Source organism: Nematostella vectensis, chromosome 5, assembly GCF_932526225.1.
Source record: "Nematostella vectensis chromosome 5, jaNemVect1.1, whole genome shotgun sequence".
NCBI lineage: Eukaryota > Metazoa > Cnidaria > Anthozoa > Actiniaria > Edwardsiidae > Nematostella > Nematostella vectensis.
Window position 1 is genome coordinate 9,123,415 of NC_064038.1, and position 17,554 is coordinate 9,140,968.

General features: G+C 37.9%; 1 protein-coding gene across 1 annotated transcript; it reads right to left on the minus strand.

The window, feature by feature from the left end:
- Positions 1-1,397: 1,397 nt before the first annotated feature.
- On the minus strand, positions 1,398-16,395 carry LOC5518169 (extracellular calcium-sensing receptor). The gene is made up of 2 exons (XM_001638140.3): positions 15,687-16,395; positions 1,398-6,008 (listed from the first exon to the last, which is right to left on the minus strand). Exon 2 carries the CDS (start codon positions 5,024-5,026, stop codon positions 2,360-2,362), a length of 2,667 nt encoding a protein of 888 aa, XP_001638190.2. The 5' UTR covers positions 5,027-6,008; positions 15,687-16,395; the 3' UTR covers positions 1,398-2,359.
- Positions 16,396-17,554: the final 1,159 nt, after the last annotated feature.

Genomic DNA, 17,554 nt, shown 5'->3' on the forward strand with positions numbered 1-17,554 from the left:
CCAAAATGACACCGAAACCACCCTTTAATTCTACCTGTGCGCCATTGTTGCGACGCACGCTACCGTGGGCACTTCGAAGAGGAAGTTAGCCAATCAGGATCACTTGTTATTGACACGTCGCTAGGAGGCGAGCTTTATGAGCTATTATCGTGGGCTCAACAAATAAGCCCACGACACTTGCCGTAATCATACCCAGCGGTGATTCCCTGCAGGGTCATGCCTATTATTGCTATATATATATATATATTTTTGACAGCTTCTTGGAATAAGTCCAGCGGCCATGCGCACAGCACAAGGATGATATGACGCAGACATCAGGGATAAACCGACAACACGAGTCACACACGAAAAAGATCGCACGAGCTGGTCAGAATGTCGACTTCCACTCAAAACCTCATAACACCTAGCCACCTTTTCGTCTTTCTTTAGATTACATCTTCAGGAGATAGCTTTCTTTGGATAAAGTCTGTGAATGCAATCAACATTTGCATCTATTCGGATTTGAAAAAGTAGATGAAAAGGACGGCGTCTAAACCACACCTCACCATACTTGTGAAAAATAGAATGTTTAAAGTCCATATAACCTTTCAGAGTTGATTGACTTTGTCAGTTCTTTATATTTTCATCTTCTAAATGGTATGTGGTTCGTATGGACCCTATAAAACACGCGTTCGTACGAATAACTCAAATCTGTAATATTGAGGTATTTTGGTCAACCTTTGGAAAAAAGGCCGTTAACTGAAAGGCCCAGGTCCAGTCATTTGTAACGTAAATCGAGATGTCAACCAAATTACAAGAGAAAACATATGCGTGGGCTAAACCGGTTCCCGTCTTCATGAACGTTGTGTGGTTACAACTTTTACCGCCATCTTTATATCTCTACCTGGTAGTCAAATAATTATTTATCTTCAGGAAACAAATCTGCAAAATTTAGCGGATATTTTTAGTCTTTGAATTGTTTTTGCATTGTGCGCGGCGCGCTGCATTCGCAATCAAGAATGGCGACATTCTTACGAGCGCGCGCTGTTTTTGAAACCTACAACAAAACGATATTTTCTTTTTTTTTGCATACAATTCTCAACTTTAAATTATTCCTCGCTTCATTGTGGGTAGCATTTCAATAGAAAACAATTCGCCAATATTTTGTGGTATTGCCGTCTCTGAATTTTTACGGATTAAAAGGAAAATACGTTGTTTCAGATTTTCCCGCCAAAACTTGGAATTATTCACTCGATTCAATCTCCTTTCGCGCGGCCAGGAAAATTTTCAAAGATCTGTAGAAAATTCAAATTTTAATTGAATTCAATTTCATTTTCAGAATATGAAAGTTTATATATGCTTTGTTTTGGCTAGATAGATTGATATAAGTGAAAGGTTTTAAAAACTTTAAGGCATTGTTGAATTAATAAGATTTATTAATTTCTTGTGACATTCTATATTATTCTGTATGATATTCCTTAAATTCGATATTCTATACTTTAAGGCATTGTTGAATTAATAAGATTTATTAATTTCTTGTGATATTCAATTTAATATCCTACAATTGCTTTTATTTTCATAAGCCTTGAATTGCATATCCAAGAAAAACTACATCCCTTAAGGCGATAACCAATACCTTACTAAATTCTTAAGGCGTTACCCAATACCTTACTACATCCCTTAAAGCGTTACCCAATACCTTACTACATTCCTTAAGGCGTTACCCAATACCTTACTACATCCATAAGGCGTTAACCAATACCTTACTACATTCTTAAGGCGTTACCCAATACCTTACTACATTCTTTAAGGCGTAAACCGATAGCTTACTACATTCCTTCAAGCGTTAAGCAATACCTTACTACATTCCTTAAGGCGTTAACCAATAGCTTTTTACATCCCTTAAGCCGTTAACCAATAGCTTTTTACATCCCTTAAGGCGTTAACCAATACCTTACTACATCATAAGACGTTAACCAATACTTTATTACATCTTTAAAGGTGTTAACCAATACCTTACTACGTTAACTAATACCTTAATACACACTTTAAGGATATTTCCAAAACCTTACTACACCCTTGATGGCGTTACCTAATACTTTACTACAATTATTTTTCTACTTCCTTGAAAGCGTTAACCAAGACATTTCTACAGAGGCAAAGAGTATAGCCTGCAAATAGCTACAAACAGGAAAGAGGTAGTTGAAATAATTACTACATGCTAAAGGCTTTAAACAAGACTTTGTTACAAGCCTAAAGGCAAACAATACCTTACTACTTTCCTAAAGTTATCAACCTAGATCCCGCTTTACCTTAATGCGTCATCCAAGTCTTTATTCAGAATTTTAATCAACCTGTTCACTAAAATGTTGTCTACCAATCATAACCTTTCGGTAATGTTCATTGCTGTTGGCGAGGAGGTGGACTCAGCACGTGTCCGAAGCTCCATCCCCCTTCCTGCTGATGTTATGGATATCCTTGACCTCCCATCCCCAACCACCGACGCCTCCCTACATCGCGTCGTTATATTCATGGATATTTTCCTCATTGTATGCCTCGCGACCTCCGCTCTAATATATTGAATAGTGTTCCTTTCTGGGTGCCAGAAAATGACGTATATTTTTGGAAAGAAGATGCAAATAAGAAGGCCGTAAGAGCTCAGTAATGTAGAAGCGCTGGAGACAACGGAGACATACCAGCCGTCCAGCGCAAAATGAACTGGGTAATACACAATCCACGATAGTATCAGTATATACAATGCAAATACAATGCCACGAGCCTCGTTAAAGTTTTCTGGGATTTTTCTAGCTTTGTAGGCGTAGAACGTCGATAGGCCTGCCAGCAAGATAAGGTACAGTAGCATTGTCATCAAGAAGGCGTATCCGGCGGTCTGCTGGTATGGCTTACAGAGAATGAATATAGATCTTTGGGGCTTTATGTCTTCGTATACAGTAGGAGGGTCAATGACAAGCCACATCGAAGCTAGACAGCCTTGGAATATGTTTACAAGCGCCACAGCGGCCACTGAATACTTTCCTTGAAGGAGTTGCTTACCGAGGTTTCCTCGTGTACAAGAAGTACTGATCTGGAAAGCCTGGAAGATACGCGCGGTTTTTAGAAAGAGGACCGAAATACATACGCTGTAGCCAACGTATCGAAGGGGTGGTAGCGCCATACAAAGCCATTCTGATGGTGGAAGAAGATACAGCATCGCTAAAACGTAGCAAGCCGAAATCGAGAAGATTAATATACACGTCAACTCTCGACACGATGCTTTAACGATCGGTGTCGACCAAAATCGGAGGTATGTTAAAAATACAGTGATTGTCATAATGAGACCCGTTATTGCCAGCGCGAGCATGGACGCGGACACCAAGCTAGTCCAATCCAGGTTTTCCAGAGGAAGATCGATGCAAACAGTTCTGTTGACATTAGGGTATTGTTTGATTGGGCACATGGTGCAGTTTGGGGAGCCCTCTGTGGTACTTATGCTCGTGTGCGGACACTCTAAGCACTGCCAGCAGCAGGATTTGGTCGCAGTTTGCATGGTCCCCGCAGGGCATTTGTGATTGCACACAGAATCCGGAGTTTGGGTGGCATTCCCATTTCGAGCGTTCCATCGAATGGTTCCCGTAATTACGAGCCTTGGGGATCCGAGCTGGTCCCACTTGCCAACGAAGACTTTTTCGTATGAACTATCCATTCTGTCGGCTGAGACCTTCTGTGCGTTGATAATTTGGTATGATGAAGCATGTGGGTCGCCATTTTTATCAAACTGAATCTTGCCGCTAAAACCTTCAAAGCTAACACTTCTCAGTTGGTTCAAAACTTGAACCGGTTTGACGTGTTTGGGGTTTGCGCAGAACCTATCTCTTTGATTTGGGCAGCGGTATGCGCCTTCCAGCGCATACGCAACTGCGCGCACCGCGTCAATGAGCTTAGCGCTAAATGCACTGAACATCTTGTCTAGAGTTTGCCCTGACATCGTATCATTCTCGTGTTTTCTACAAGTTTTTAAGTCATACGAACAATTGAACTCGTTTTCCCAGAATTCCTTCCACCATGCACCGCCATAAGAATTGCCAACTGTATTTGTAGGTGTCGCAGCTTTTATGTGCGCGTCAAAATCCGGGTTATTCCGATAATATGGCACCGTTCCTAAACACCCATCAATAACAGTTGAAAACTTATGAAAGAACTCCTGTTCATTTGTCGCAAGAGACTCGCTAATTAGAAACGTTCGTCCCTCAAGGTTCTGTCGAATTGCTTCTTGTAGAAATCGCCTCGCCGGCTCCTCTGTGCTCCATAAAACCACCACTTTAATATTCGGGTTGTTTTTCAATCTCAAGACTATGTCATAAACTTTGTTTTTATAGCCTGTCCTTGTGAAATACTCGGTAAACGCGAGGCAGAATGTCTTCCGTTCTTCCGCCTCTTTTTCTAGCGCCCTCATGCCGTACCTCCCATACGAGTGATCTACCGCAGCAGCGGCTACGTAAGACCAGTTAAAATATTCTATGATGTCCACGATTGACTTAGCCTGGTTATGGTCCGGTGGGATGGTGCGAAAAAACGAGCGATAAATCGGCGAGCTAAGCTCTTCACTTGATGCCGCAAAACTGACCAATGGGATGTTTTCTACTTGGAGCAGTCCGGCCACCATCATAGCCGTGTTGGAATCCTCTGGGCCAATCACAGCAGCGATACGATTCTCGGAAACATTAGCAACGAAATCGTAGGCCCATTTAACAGCCAACATCGGGTTGTCACAATAATCGCGAATATCATAGCCAAGAGTGATGTTTTTGGGCAGCAAGTGTGCTTCCTGGTTAATTTTATCGATAGTAAACGACAAAACCTCTGCAAACCCCACCCCGGACGGGTGGAATTCCCCACAAGCATTCCAATCGTCGCTTTTGAGGTGAAAATTTAAAAGTGCTCCGACAATGACGTCACCGTCTTTGTAGTACCGAAAGGAGTTATGGGATTGAACCTCATGAAGTATAACAAGAAACAATATGGTCTTGGGAATTTTAAAAGAAAACATTTTCCTATGGTTTTTAAACTGGAAACTTAACACGTATATATTTTTTAAATACCTCAGAATTCTTCTATACTGTTGTTCTTGCCTTGAAATTTACGAGCTTGCTCGGCTTGAGTGTCTTCTTTCTCCAGGTCCAAATTGAATTTGATACAGGTTTAAATTGGATTTGATTCAATGAATCTCATATTTCTTTTTCTCATTTAACATTTTTTTTGGATCGGTGTCGATACTTTTGGGAAGTTTCCCTGTTATACAAGTCTGCATTTGCAACAAATTTCGAATTTCAAGTTTATATTACATAATTTGTTTGAAGAAAACTTGACGCATTAGAAACGAGGTTTCCTGTGACGTTTTCTTTTTGCGCAACCTCTAGTACAAACCTCTTCTCTTGTTTATTTTACTTCCTACAGCTTTCGTTTTCCTCTTATTTCCAAAGAGCTTTAAAAACGCGCTATCGTTGTCCGTATTGTATCGAAAAGCACTCTTCTTTTTTAGCAGCTGTTCCCCTCAAAACTTATGAAATACGTGTTCATCTCACTGTATTTCTGCTGAGCATTGAAGCAACGATATCTTGGGCGCGACGATGATACCCACTGGATCAAGCCTTCATGGCGTTTTCCAGAAATATCCACTCCAAAAAGATTATTCCGTTCGGTGCATTGCCCTTTAATCCGATACGGCTTACGTCTTTCTTCCGTGGCAATTTTTTTTCTTGTAATAAACTCCGTTCGTCCGCTCACACCTTAAAAGATTCGATGCTACAATTGACGATGTTCCACGTCCTTTTTCCCGCCACACTGGTAGCTCTATTGATGTTTCACGCCTCTTCGGCGCCTTTAGAATTGATTTCTGTTGTGCTGCTTAAAAACTCAAGCCCAAAATTGTTCAGGCGGACTTGTAGGGGCCTTACATCAATACCGACATCTTTAACCATTTCTACGCCTCACGGGAGCTCCAAACCAGCGTCTCAGCGTCCTGCTTTAAACTGTCAACATAAAAACGCTGCAATTAATATTAGAAACCAAATACCAAAGCGTTTTTATGTTCCAATGACCATTAATGAGTGAAGCCCCCCGTTGTCTGGAAGCATTTGTCTTAGCTATGCCATTCACTGTTTTACATTTTACATAGTGATAATGAAATACCCTAAGCTACTATTTGAACGCTGACTAAACAGAATGTTAATCACAAAGTCAAATTGGGCTACATTCTGTCTTCCGTTTGTTTTGGGTGGTCATGGCCCTCAAAAATTAGCTTCTTAGGTTTTTTTTAGTTTCTTCTTACATTGTAACCATATCAACCGTCTCCGATATCAATTAAAGGAATTGTTGTATTTGTATTTCACGTTATTAAATCGAACCGCATATTAGGAAAAACGCATTAAGTTCAAATTAAACATGGCTAACATCAGTAAAGTAAGAATATAATATTACACTTTTCCCTTAACTGATGTGCTATATTTTTATCCCTACGAAATATTTGACTAGTTATAATGAGTTCTCTGTCTTTCTTTTTTAATGAAATTTTACCCAAACAAGAAATATGGTGACCGCATTTGAAAATAAATTCTGGAATATAACTTATCATGACGTTAACTTATTCTCCATTCGCGAGATTATTTTTATTTCTCATATTTTAATACGTCTTCTTAAAGAGGCTAAAAAAGTTATCTTCAAAACTAGTAATCTTTCTTCGCATGCATTTTCCTTCCCATCGCCCCCTTACATGGTTTTATGTCCCCTGCATTTACAGTTTGCTGCTTAGACAGTTAATTAACCATTGTCACCTGATGTTACACAAGAATAATAAATTGCAGTGAAAAATAGCACTTTCTTTCGTTTTTGTTAATTTATTACTTTCATTTTTTTTTTTATTATTCCAAATCCTTCCGTGGAAAGAGATATGGGGGTAATAGATCTTATTTGAGTTTTATTGAGTGTTATTTTCGCACTTGAACAATATAGATATTGTAGATTTGAGGTTTTTCATTATCAGTGAACAACTTTCATTACCTACCAAGCCAATAAATCAATCCGCCTGCGGCCAGACCTGAGTTTTTTTTTTTTTTAGAAATTGTGACATAATTTGTTATATAATTAACAGAAAAACATGTATAAGGAAAACAAAAAAGTTGTTTATATTCTTGTTATATACCTAGCAGCTGCTAAAATTGTTTCCCGTTACGAATGCGGTAGTTATTTCAAGAAATTTTAGCGACATACATAACAATATCCTTAGTCATGTACTACATGGACAGAGGGAAAAAAATGGCAAGTTTTCCCAAAATAAGGTCTGGTTAATTTCGGTTAGCTTGAATTTTTGCATAGAGGTTCCTTATGTTATGTAAACCAACATATTAAAAAGTGTTTTTTTTAACGGATTCGTCTTCGAAATATGAGGCTTGAAGAGCAATTTTCAAATGTTCAAAGTATGAATTCTCCTCGTTTTTAGGAAGAAGTCGGGCTCTGATCAGAAATTAAGCCAACTTTGCTCGCTAATATCTAAATTTCATATCTTCTATATTTCTTTTAAATTTGGAATTAAGCTTTGGTCAGGGGAACTCCTTGTATGCGGAATCTTGAGCTTATATATTTAGAATTGGACAATTTCATGCCATTTTTTTGCTCTGTCGTACTACATGTTGAAATGTGGAACCTCAAAGCGATGATCTCTACACGATCTTTTTCTATATCTAAAATGACTTTGAAGTCTTTAATGTAAAAGTATATAAAACTGGGGAACCTTGCGAAAACAAGCGATACGATTGGTCGAGAAACTAATTAACACCCGCCATTATTTTGCTTGATTTCGGGGCGCAAGAAAATATCCGCCTCCTAGGAGGTGTATATTGCATTTTATCCTCGAGCTTTCGGCTCTCGGTAGATTTTTTTGCCACTATCCACCTTAATGGAAATGGTATAATTGTTAATTAAACTAAGAGTTCATTTCATTGACTTGCGGTTTCTTTATTGGCCTAGCCTATAACTTTGCCTTTGCCATAGCAATGGAATAACATCGGAAACAACGCGATTTTTTTGTCATTTTAGGAATTCTTATCTTTCATTACATTAAATTATATTCCATCTTCAAAGACCTCTCATCAAAAGTTTTCAATTAGAGATCCCTTATTTTGATGATTGATAAGATAGAATGTGCATTATTCGTTAACACGGAGCCGGTAAAAAGTGTTGTAGATAAAAGCTGTTGCTCTTTGCTGTCCTTCGACCTGATGGGCAAGAAGCGGGGGGAGAGGTCTTCTGTGGAGTTTGTGCCTCGAACGAATGCTTTTATTTATTCTTTATAAGGTTTTTCTTTATTTTCTTCTTAACAGATCCCGTCTATATTATTTTCTTTTGTAGATGGGCCTCTTTACTATTTTTTTTTACAAGTCTAAGAGTTTAAAGTTCAAGTATATAGATTGGTTTGATGCCAAGCTTTTGCCTAACACAAAGCTAGAGCCGCGACATCTCGCCGTCTAGACTTTGACCTTATGTCCACGCATGCGCAAAGAATTAAACATCAACAGCGCGCGCAATCTCGTTCCCAGGGCCCACTACCTTTATACCAGCGACAAGGTACAAGGCTCTGGGATAATCAATTCCAAGGGCGATTCTTATTGGCTCTCGAGCTTGCTTCAGTGAGCATGCGCAAATAAAACGACAGTGAATAGAACAATGGAAAAGCTTCACGAGGCTTGTCACACATTCTGTCATTACTAGTTAGATCTGTTTTGAAAATAAAACTGCAGGGAAAAGTCCCACGAACCAGCGTATACATTTAAAACCAAATTTTTTTATTGCTGCTACAAATGTTTAGTACCTTACAATAATCAATTGTAGCCTTTTTGGTCTTACAAAATAGAGGGAGGCCTTGTGGAAAATCTATGGGAAATAACGGGAAATGTAGAAGCGTACGAAGTCGTAATATATATGCCGGTCAAGTTACCCTTTGAAAGACTTCTGCGGTTGTGTCGGCTCTTCGACCAGAGGAAAAGCGAAGGCAATATAATCTAAATCCCCGTCCGTTAACGACTACTTCGAGGCAGGCAAATGTAAAATTTACATCGTGAAGCGATGGAATCCTCACATGCATGGATACAGAAATAATGCGTGAGCGAAGCTTTCCGATCTTATCCTTCACTGAGGCATTCAAGGGCGAAATCAGTAAAATAATTGAGCTGGATTTGCGCTCTCCTTGTGGGCGAATCCAAGCAGTTAGTGAAATAGGAATGCTTTACCACTACCGGTTGGCAACATATACACCAAAACCATCCTTTCTTAAAACGATGACGGTTTTCAAGATCTGGACATGCGCAGTAAAAACCGGAACCAACAGATTCTGTTGGTGAAAAAATTGATCATCCCAGAACCTTGTATCTTGTCGCTGGCACAAAGGTACGTGGGCTCTGGGAACGAGATTGCAGCGCGCGCGATCCACAAAAAAAGGCAAGCTTTTATAGCAACTCAATCTGTCTCTTATTTTCATTAAAATTCAATCACGCAATTTTGATTGGTATAAAGTCTCAAGGAAGAAATACTGGTACATTAAAACTATTGCCTCACTTTTGATTCTCGTGCTTTAACAAATTAACCTTTACCTCATTCTGCCAGATCGATCTATTCTTTGCGAACGTTCATAGAAAAGAAATATCTCATCAAAAATACCTTTCTTAGAAGAAATTGCTGGCAATAACTGGCATCGCCGATGCTGGGGGCTGTTTGCCTTTGATTTTGACAGTGTATAATAAAAATCGTTTTTATAGACTCTATTCCTTCGCGCGCTCTGATTGGTTTATAAGGTTAGACATTGTATTACACTCGGGATGCATTTCTAAGACAATTTGCTACTCCTCTGCACTCGCGCGCCATAGGCGAGACACCGCGGGCTTATGCAAAAATGTGGATGTGGTTTTTAACAGCGCCCGTTTAATTCGCCACGCTACCACATAATTACTTTCCAAGGCTACTTAGTCCATAAACTACTTTATGTCACAGGAAGGAAATTTAAGGAGACGTTTAAATGAGCCATCGAAAACTACAGGAAGCTCTTAAATCTTCCGGCTGTTATCGTAGTTTGTGCCCTGTTTAAGTTAAAGGAAATTTTATGCGGGCGTTAAACTCTTTGCTTAGTCCGAAGCTAATCCTATTTGTGTCTTTTTTTTCTTTGGCGCCTTTTTGTACTGAGTGTAAGGGAAAAAAATTTAGTCCTTTTTACTAGCAACCTTTATTTGATGTGTAGAGTTCACCAAAAGAAGGCCAATCACGCCGCCATTATATGCTCCCGTTCAATGGCGAGTCACTCAAGGCATCTATTTCCATCGGATAATTCAAGCAAGTAATAAAGAAACTTTCAATCAAATATCATTGAAAAAGTATCAGACTTTTATCATGGATGGTTATTTTGAATTTTACTTGCAAATAAACCGTTGTATTTTCAATTATAAACAATAACAAAGGTTAAGTTGATCGTAGTTGATCATATTATTATCTTCATTATTATTTTTGTTAATATATATTGTTATTAGTATTGTTATGTTATATTCAAAAATGTATTCAGCTCGTAAAGAAAGAAAGAAAATACGCTAGCTTTACGACCGAAACGCACTGTGGATTAATAATACTGAATGCGGAAGAGCCTACAATCATCCATTCAATAATACATTAATACATTAATAATACATCCTTCGCTGGAGTTTACATTTTTTGGCATTCGCCAAAACTGTGTGGAAAAAAAACGTTAGTGTAAATAAATGTGTGTATTTTATTAAAAGCAATTCCTAACCTATCAAGAAAATCACCATAATAGTAAAAGCCGAAAGCTTGGGTTATTATTTTTTGTGGGGAAAATGTTCGAAAGCACAAGGCAGATGTTATTTAACAATTACTCGCTACTTAAAAAAGCTCAACTTTTGACACCCTAATAAAGAAAAGAGTCATTCGAACTTCCTTTAATCAATTCAGCCTTTTCCGTTTAGCAATAGCCAAAAAGAAGAGAACAGTTTGCGTTTTCTGATGCCACGTTATTTATTTGACTTCAACCCGGGCTGATGTACGCATAGGAAAAAGAACAAATAGAGAGAGAAGTTGTTTTTTCTCTAGGTATATTAGTGAGGATTTAATCAGGGAAAGCAAAGGTATAAAAAACTATGAATTAAATAGAACATTCCTTTTTTAAGAAAATAGCTTTTCGATCTGAACCCTAGAAACAAGATCATTCTAGGCACATGAAATTCCGTAAAAAAACTCAGTAGTTCTATTTGCGCATGTATTCATAGCGCAGTACTCAAAGTCTTATCTGTTTAAGTTTGAAATAATTTAGCTGCAGTAATTTTCAACTTAAAAGTATAACATAAAAAGTACTTACTTTCAGTGAACTATACATGTACAAACCTTTTGAAAATGTTACCTCTTAATCTGAGAAAGAACAATGTGCGTAGCTAGTGCATTTTCCACAATCGACTTCGATTATTCTTCTTTATTTTTCTCGGCTTCATTAAACCAAGTATTTCCCTAATTCACTCGTGCAATTGAAATGATAATTTAGTATGTTTATTTATCTGTTTTAATAAAGGGATTTAAAGTCAGGGCTAAGTTGATACAGTTCCTATCGCGTTTAAAAACTCAGTAATTGAAATAATCCAAGAAATGACATTTTAGAATTAGAGTCTGTCCATTATTTGCGGTTTCATAGTCTAATCTCTGTATTTTTTTCTAAAAGATATAATATTTGTGTTTTGCTGCTGTTAGGTTAAAGGAAATGTTTTTGAAGTACGACATAAAGTTGATGTGTTAGATGAAAATTTAAGAATATTGATGTGAACGAAACAGGTGTGAACAATCTTAATGTAAAGCAGGGCGAGTTTAGACTCATTTCAAGTGTTTGAACGGCCAGCTCAGTCTAGGCAGAGTTATTTCTGAATTCACACATCCTATGGCGCAACATCGCCAACACCGCACAACACCGCCAACACCGCACAACACCGCCATAGGATATGTAAGATGAAAATTAAAAATATTGATGTGATGTGAATTTCCGCCAATTATAGTCTGTACGGTACCCAGATATTACAATACAGGGATACAGTGAGTACGCTTATTTTTTAAATGGAGAAAAGTATAGCTGAATTTCAATGTTTGCTGTTTTGATCGCTTCCATGTGAGATATGCATTGTATTAGGCCGCGGTTTAATTTCGACACGGCTCTATTTAAACTCCTATACTTCCTTTGTAATTGATTTTCCATGGTTAATTTACAAGCCAAAAGCGGCCTCTTCACCCGCACTTAGTACAAGGTAAATCTAACAAGTAAAATGCACTTCTGAATAATACGGTCTTAAAGAGGCCTTTTCAGCCATACATTTGTAGTTATTGTTTTCATTCATTCTATATTTCATGGACAAAATATATTTCCCAAGTTAGCAAATGAAAATTAGTGCCTTCGCATACTTTTTACTTTGCTAGAATGGCAAAATGCGATTTGATTATTACTGTCGAATCCGTATCGCGAGCCGCGTTTTCAATACACGATTTGTTTTGGTTTTCTGTTCCGTCAGTAAAACCATTCTGAGCCAATCAGTGTCTCGCTTTGTGCACTTCCCTGGCTATCCTCTGGACAAAAAACAGACAGTGTCACGACAAAAAGCCAGGCAACTGCACTAGGCGAGAGATGGCAAGAATCTGATTGGCTCAGATTAATTTGATTGGCGGAGCAGGAAATCCTAAAAGACAAAAACAAATCGATGTTTTGAAAATGCGGCGTCGCGATACAACGGATTCGACAGTAAAGATTCAATCAAAAGGGCTTCCCCAACCTGCACTTTGATTAGGTGAAACGTTCTTTTTTATATGAATTATTTCATCTTGCTAAAAATGGGTTTAGAAAGTTGTCATTTACTTACAAAGAGACGCCACTTCTAATGCGTTGCTAATGTGGTTATTCAGTTTTAATGTCATTTAATGTTAAGAAGTCGTGCCTTGATTTGACATGGCAAAAGATGGCAGTGCAGTGTTCCTCGCTATTATAACCCGCTCTGCCCTAAAGCTCCTGAATTAACAAGCGAGTTGGACTATTCAGTACCAAGCGGTTAAAAAAGCCATTATTGGTGAGGTCTTAAAACACAGCGACCCGGCAAGAGGCTGCCCTTAGCTTGTGCAAAAACGCAAAATGAAAATATGAAAGAAATAAAAGCAATTGAATAAAAAAGCAATTTTAAGTTTAACGTTGATTTTCTGCTTAATACGAAATTTGTCGGAACGCCAGATGATCCACAGGTACTTCAAGCTCACTAGTGTGTGATCACGTTACGTGTGATCACGTTACGTTACTGACCATTTGTAGTTATGGAGTGATATAAATGAGTTCGTTTTACCATGAAATAAAATGTTAAGAACCTCAATTATATACCTACTTGATTGTTGTCTCTTTAATGTAGCCTGGATGTAATAATTCTAAGCTATTTGGGCCAGTAGTTTGCGAGCTTCGCTGCTGAGTCCCCACCCCCCCCCCCTCCTCCCCAACCCATACGAGAAAAGATGTGAAGCAAGGATAGGTTGCACACCCGGCATTGACCACCGCACAAGCTGAACTAATTAGCTTCAACCTCGCTTAAAATTTTAATACTTTGGCAAAATATTTCGCAATATTTTAGTGTCACCCTTCTAGATGCCATCAACACAACACCAATCTCACTTCGATATTCAACTTCTATCCGCTCCAAAAGCACACATTTGTTACCCAACACTAATGGGATGACTAAATGGGTGATTCATAATGGGGAAATGATAAGATGTCCATAACACAAGACGGTTACAATAGCTACAAATTATAAGGGATTGAATTGCTTATCTCGGATTTCGCTATTTGTAATTGATATATTTTTGCTTTTTTATAGCTTGCAGAACTAAGTGCAAATGCACTTTGAACTCATTCTTAAGCCAGTCTTAGAATTATGTATTTGAAATTGAAAGGTGGCATGAACAAAATATTCTTTTTGTATTCAGACGCTATCAGTAAAGAAAATCTTCTTCTACTGCGATTTTCAATGTTCTGCAATGTTCTCCAGTGAATAATTTCACACTGTTGAACGCTTTCTGGCTTCTGTCATTCAAATTAACAGCATCTTCTTATTGCTATTTGATTGGCCAGCGCCTTGCTGACGTTGCGAGATTGGAAACCATTTCAGTGCAGGCTAATGAAACAACGCTTCAAGGATTTTGAATGACGAAAGTCAGAAGGCGATTATAGCTGTGGGAGAGTTCGTCACAGTATATCGAAAACTGTTTTTTTTATTTTAACTAGTAGTAAGTGCCGCCATGAAGACGCTCTTTTCCGTTGTTCATATCTTATAATCTATATTTAATTACTCTGTCTGCTTATCATACGCGGGAACTTATGCGCTGTTTAAAACCCTTCGGCAATTGCATTCGACTTGGATAATAAAAGTCTAAGAGCCTGTTCACATGAAGCGCGTTACTAAAGGGGGGGGTGGGGGTACCCGTTTGGGTTACATACTAGATACCGAGCCCGACTCATCCCGCTTTGTAGCCGCCCCATGTTGATCAACATGAAACAAATTGGGTCTAATGCCTAGTGCACACTAAAGACATAACAACACAGGCGCGCACACTCTTGTATCAAAAACTGACACACTTTCTGATATCATACATTGAAAATGAGAAGGTGTTTAAAGGAATGTATATTTCAATATGTAAAAGTCCTCCCACATTCTCTTATAGTTAAATAATGCCCCGAATAATTTAGCAATAGTTTAATGCTTAAAACCATTTAGAAAAATATCCTATAAACGATAAAGTGCTCTGACAGTCGTATTTATTTGTTTCGATTAAAATTCAATTATAAATTTTATATTAGCGATCATCAATCATGTTTTATTACGTTTTTGGGGAAGCTTTTTGGAGTGTGTTGTGGCGATTTTTAGCTTTGGAGACATTTGGTTAGACTTAATTTTTGTAAAAATCTAGTTTTAAACAAGTTCAATGGTTTCACCAAACAAATATCATCTAAAATGGAAATCCATGAGGACAACATTTTCTCCAAAAGTCGATATTAGTTACCCTACCTATAAAAACTTAACTACCTCAGGAATATCCCCATTGAAAAAAAAAGTCTTTTGATTTACAGGGTTAAAGGGTGATTAATCAGAGGGCTTTACATGAAGTATTAGGCGGTCATCTTCTTTTACTCACCTATCAGAGAATCTTTTGGTTATATATTTGCGACTCTTATCTACATATATATATATTTTTAAAAAATCCCCTGATGAGTGGGCAACCACGAAACAGACCTGTAGGGAAACCTATGTAGTTTGTATTTTTCTCAAACCAACACTATACACCGCTCTACTTTCGAGTATTGAGCACTTTCTATGAAAGCCTTCAACCATCATTTTATATATATATATATATATATATATATATATATATATATATATATATATATATATATATATATATATATATATATATATATATAAATATATATATATATATATATAACTTATCTACCTTTTTAAAGTCTTATTTTCGAAAAATACAGTATTATTATTCTAAGCACGTTTATAAATTCTATAGAAATTCCGAGTTGGACGTTTTAAAATAAGGGATGTAATCGGAAAACACAGTACAGTTAATGGCAAAATACATACCAGGTTGTGACTTTCACTTTCCTTCTTATTTTACCAATGGAGTCCAAATTCGTCGGATCCAGAGAGTCTATCTATTATAAAATATTAAAAGTGCTATTCTATGAAGTACCCTAATCCAAAGACACTTTCATTGCTGTCAAAAAAACTCCAACTTGAAGAGTTTCAAGCAAAATACGAACCACTTCTCAAAAAACGCTCGTTGTTTAAATCTATCGTAAAGAGATACTATTCGTTCGGATCCATAAGTGCGATCGAGTTTCTGGTGGAGACGTCAGTCCATAATGACCTGAATTTACGAGAGATGATTGTTTTTGCTGTTTATAGTTACAAATGCCCCCGAGAAAAATTAATATTAGGTCGGTTTTATGATAAAGAAGCTTTTAAAAGCTTATTTGTGGTATTAGGTCATGCCCCAAGACACACTTCCCATTGGATCATTAATAATGAAATTTTGAAAGGCGCTTAAGTCAATTTAACATCTGAATCTAGACCTTTCCGATGGAAGAAAGAGCCACTTTGCATATACAGTAAGGACATATTTTGTTTAGCATATATTTTCCCTTTTAGAAACGCTAAAGCAGGTGGGTAATCAAATCTTGCAAGCTGTTTATAGAAACAATCTGCCATGTTTAGTATTTTATTACGGACCGACCAACTCTTTAGGGGTTGGGGGGAGAACTACTTCAAGAGAAATAAAGTATATCACGACACCATCTGGGGGTGGGGGGGGGGGGGTTCGTTCGTTATACTACAAGCAACTTTGGGGCAACGCTTTTGGATAATTGAAGCGATTATATATTATAACGACCATTAATATTATCACTATAGTGTTACCGTTGTCAAGATGTCTAAGTCTTTTGGATCATTGAGGTAATTATATATTGTGTAGTTCCAGAAAATATCGAGCCCGGGTTTGGGGGGGGGGGGGGGGGGGGGAGGTATGGATATTTTCTGAAACTACACATTATAACGCACACTGCGCACTTTTCTGTGTACGCACCTCTCATGGGTATGGCTAATGCTCGAACATTGTGATAGTATTATTGGAAAAAAAACGATCTCGTATGTTTTTTGTCGAGATGTCTTTTCAAGAGGTCCAATCAGGAAAAAAAATATTGAATTGAGAACATTGAAAACTAGGTTGGTTCATAGTGAAAACCGAACAAGACTTAGCGCCAAAGCATGGCCATATTATCTTCTCTAAAAGCCTGTGATCGACAGTCGCACGCTTAAACCCCCTTTGTTCTCGGTACTGGCGCAATGGCTGCCACCGAATAAATATGCGGTGGATACAACCTGAGCTTATTCCCTCTCAACCTTAGCGTTGCGGTGGGATGAGAACAATGCCGATCCCCCGGCCTTTTAAAGGCCAAGGAGCATTGGTTCTACAGATGGAAAGAGAAGCGGTTTCTCGGCAAGTCGAATAATCACGCCTGTAAGACGATCCGGATAAAATGAACTTTAATTCTCCATGTAAAATGGAAAGTTGGGCCGTGCCGAGTTCCAAAACCAGGAGCAAACCAGACGAAATGTTCGTGTATCGAATATTATCTTTGTCACCGAATATATCTGTAATAAAACCAATTTCTTAAAGCTGTTGTCATAGATTGACGTGGTTACGTTTTAGCCGTGATTTATTTAAGCAATTAAACGCATTTTCAGTGTCTTTCTAGGTTTTTACAGACACGCGGGGGCTGTTGGGAGAATTGATAAAAAAACTAAAATCAGGCAAATAGTCGCTAGCAACCATTGCCTGTTTAAATTCAAGAAAAAAACAGTTTTGCGCGAAATAAAATTATACACCTGTTTCAAATAAGGTTGCACTCGGAGAATGTGTTTATCGTCGTAACCCGCAGAGATTCATGGGT

Excerpts from the sequence above, each read along its gene's own strand:
- LOC5518169 (XM_001638140.3), bottom strand. The coding sequence starts at position 5,026 with ATGTTTTCTTTTAAAATTCCCAAGACCATATTGTTTCTTGTTATACTT.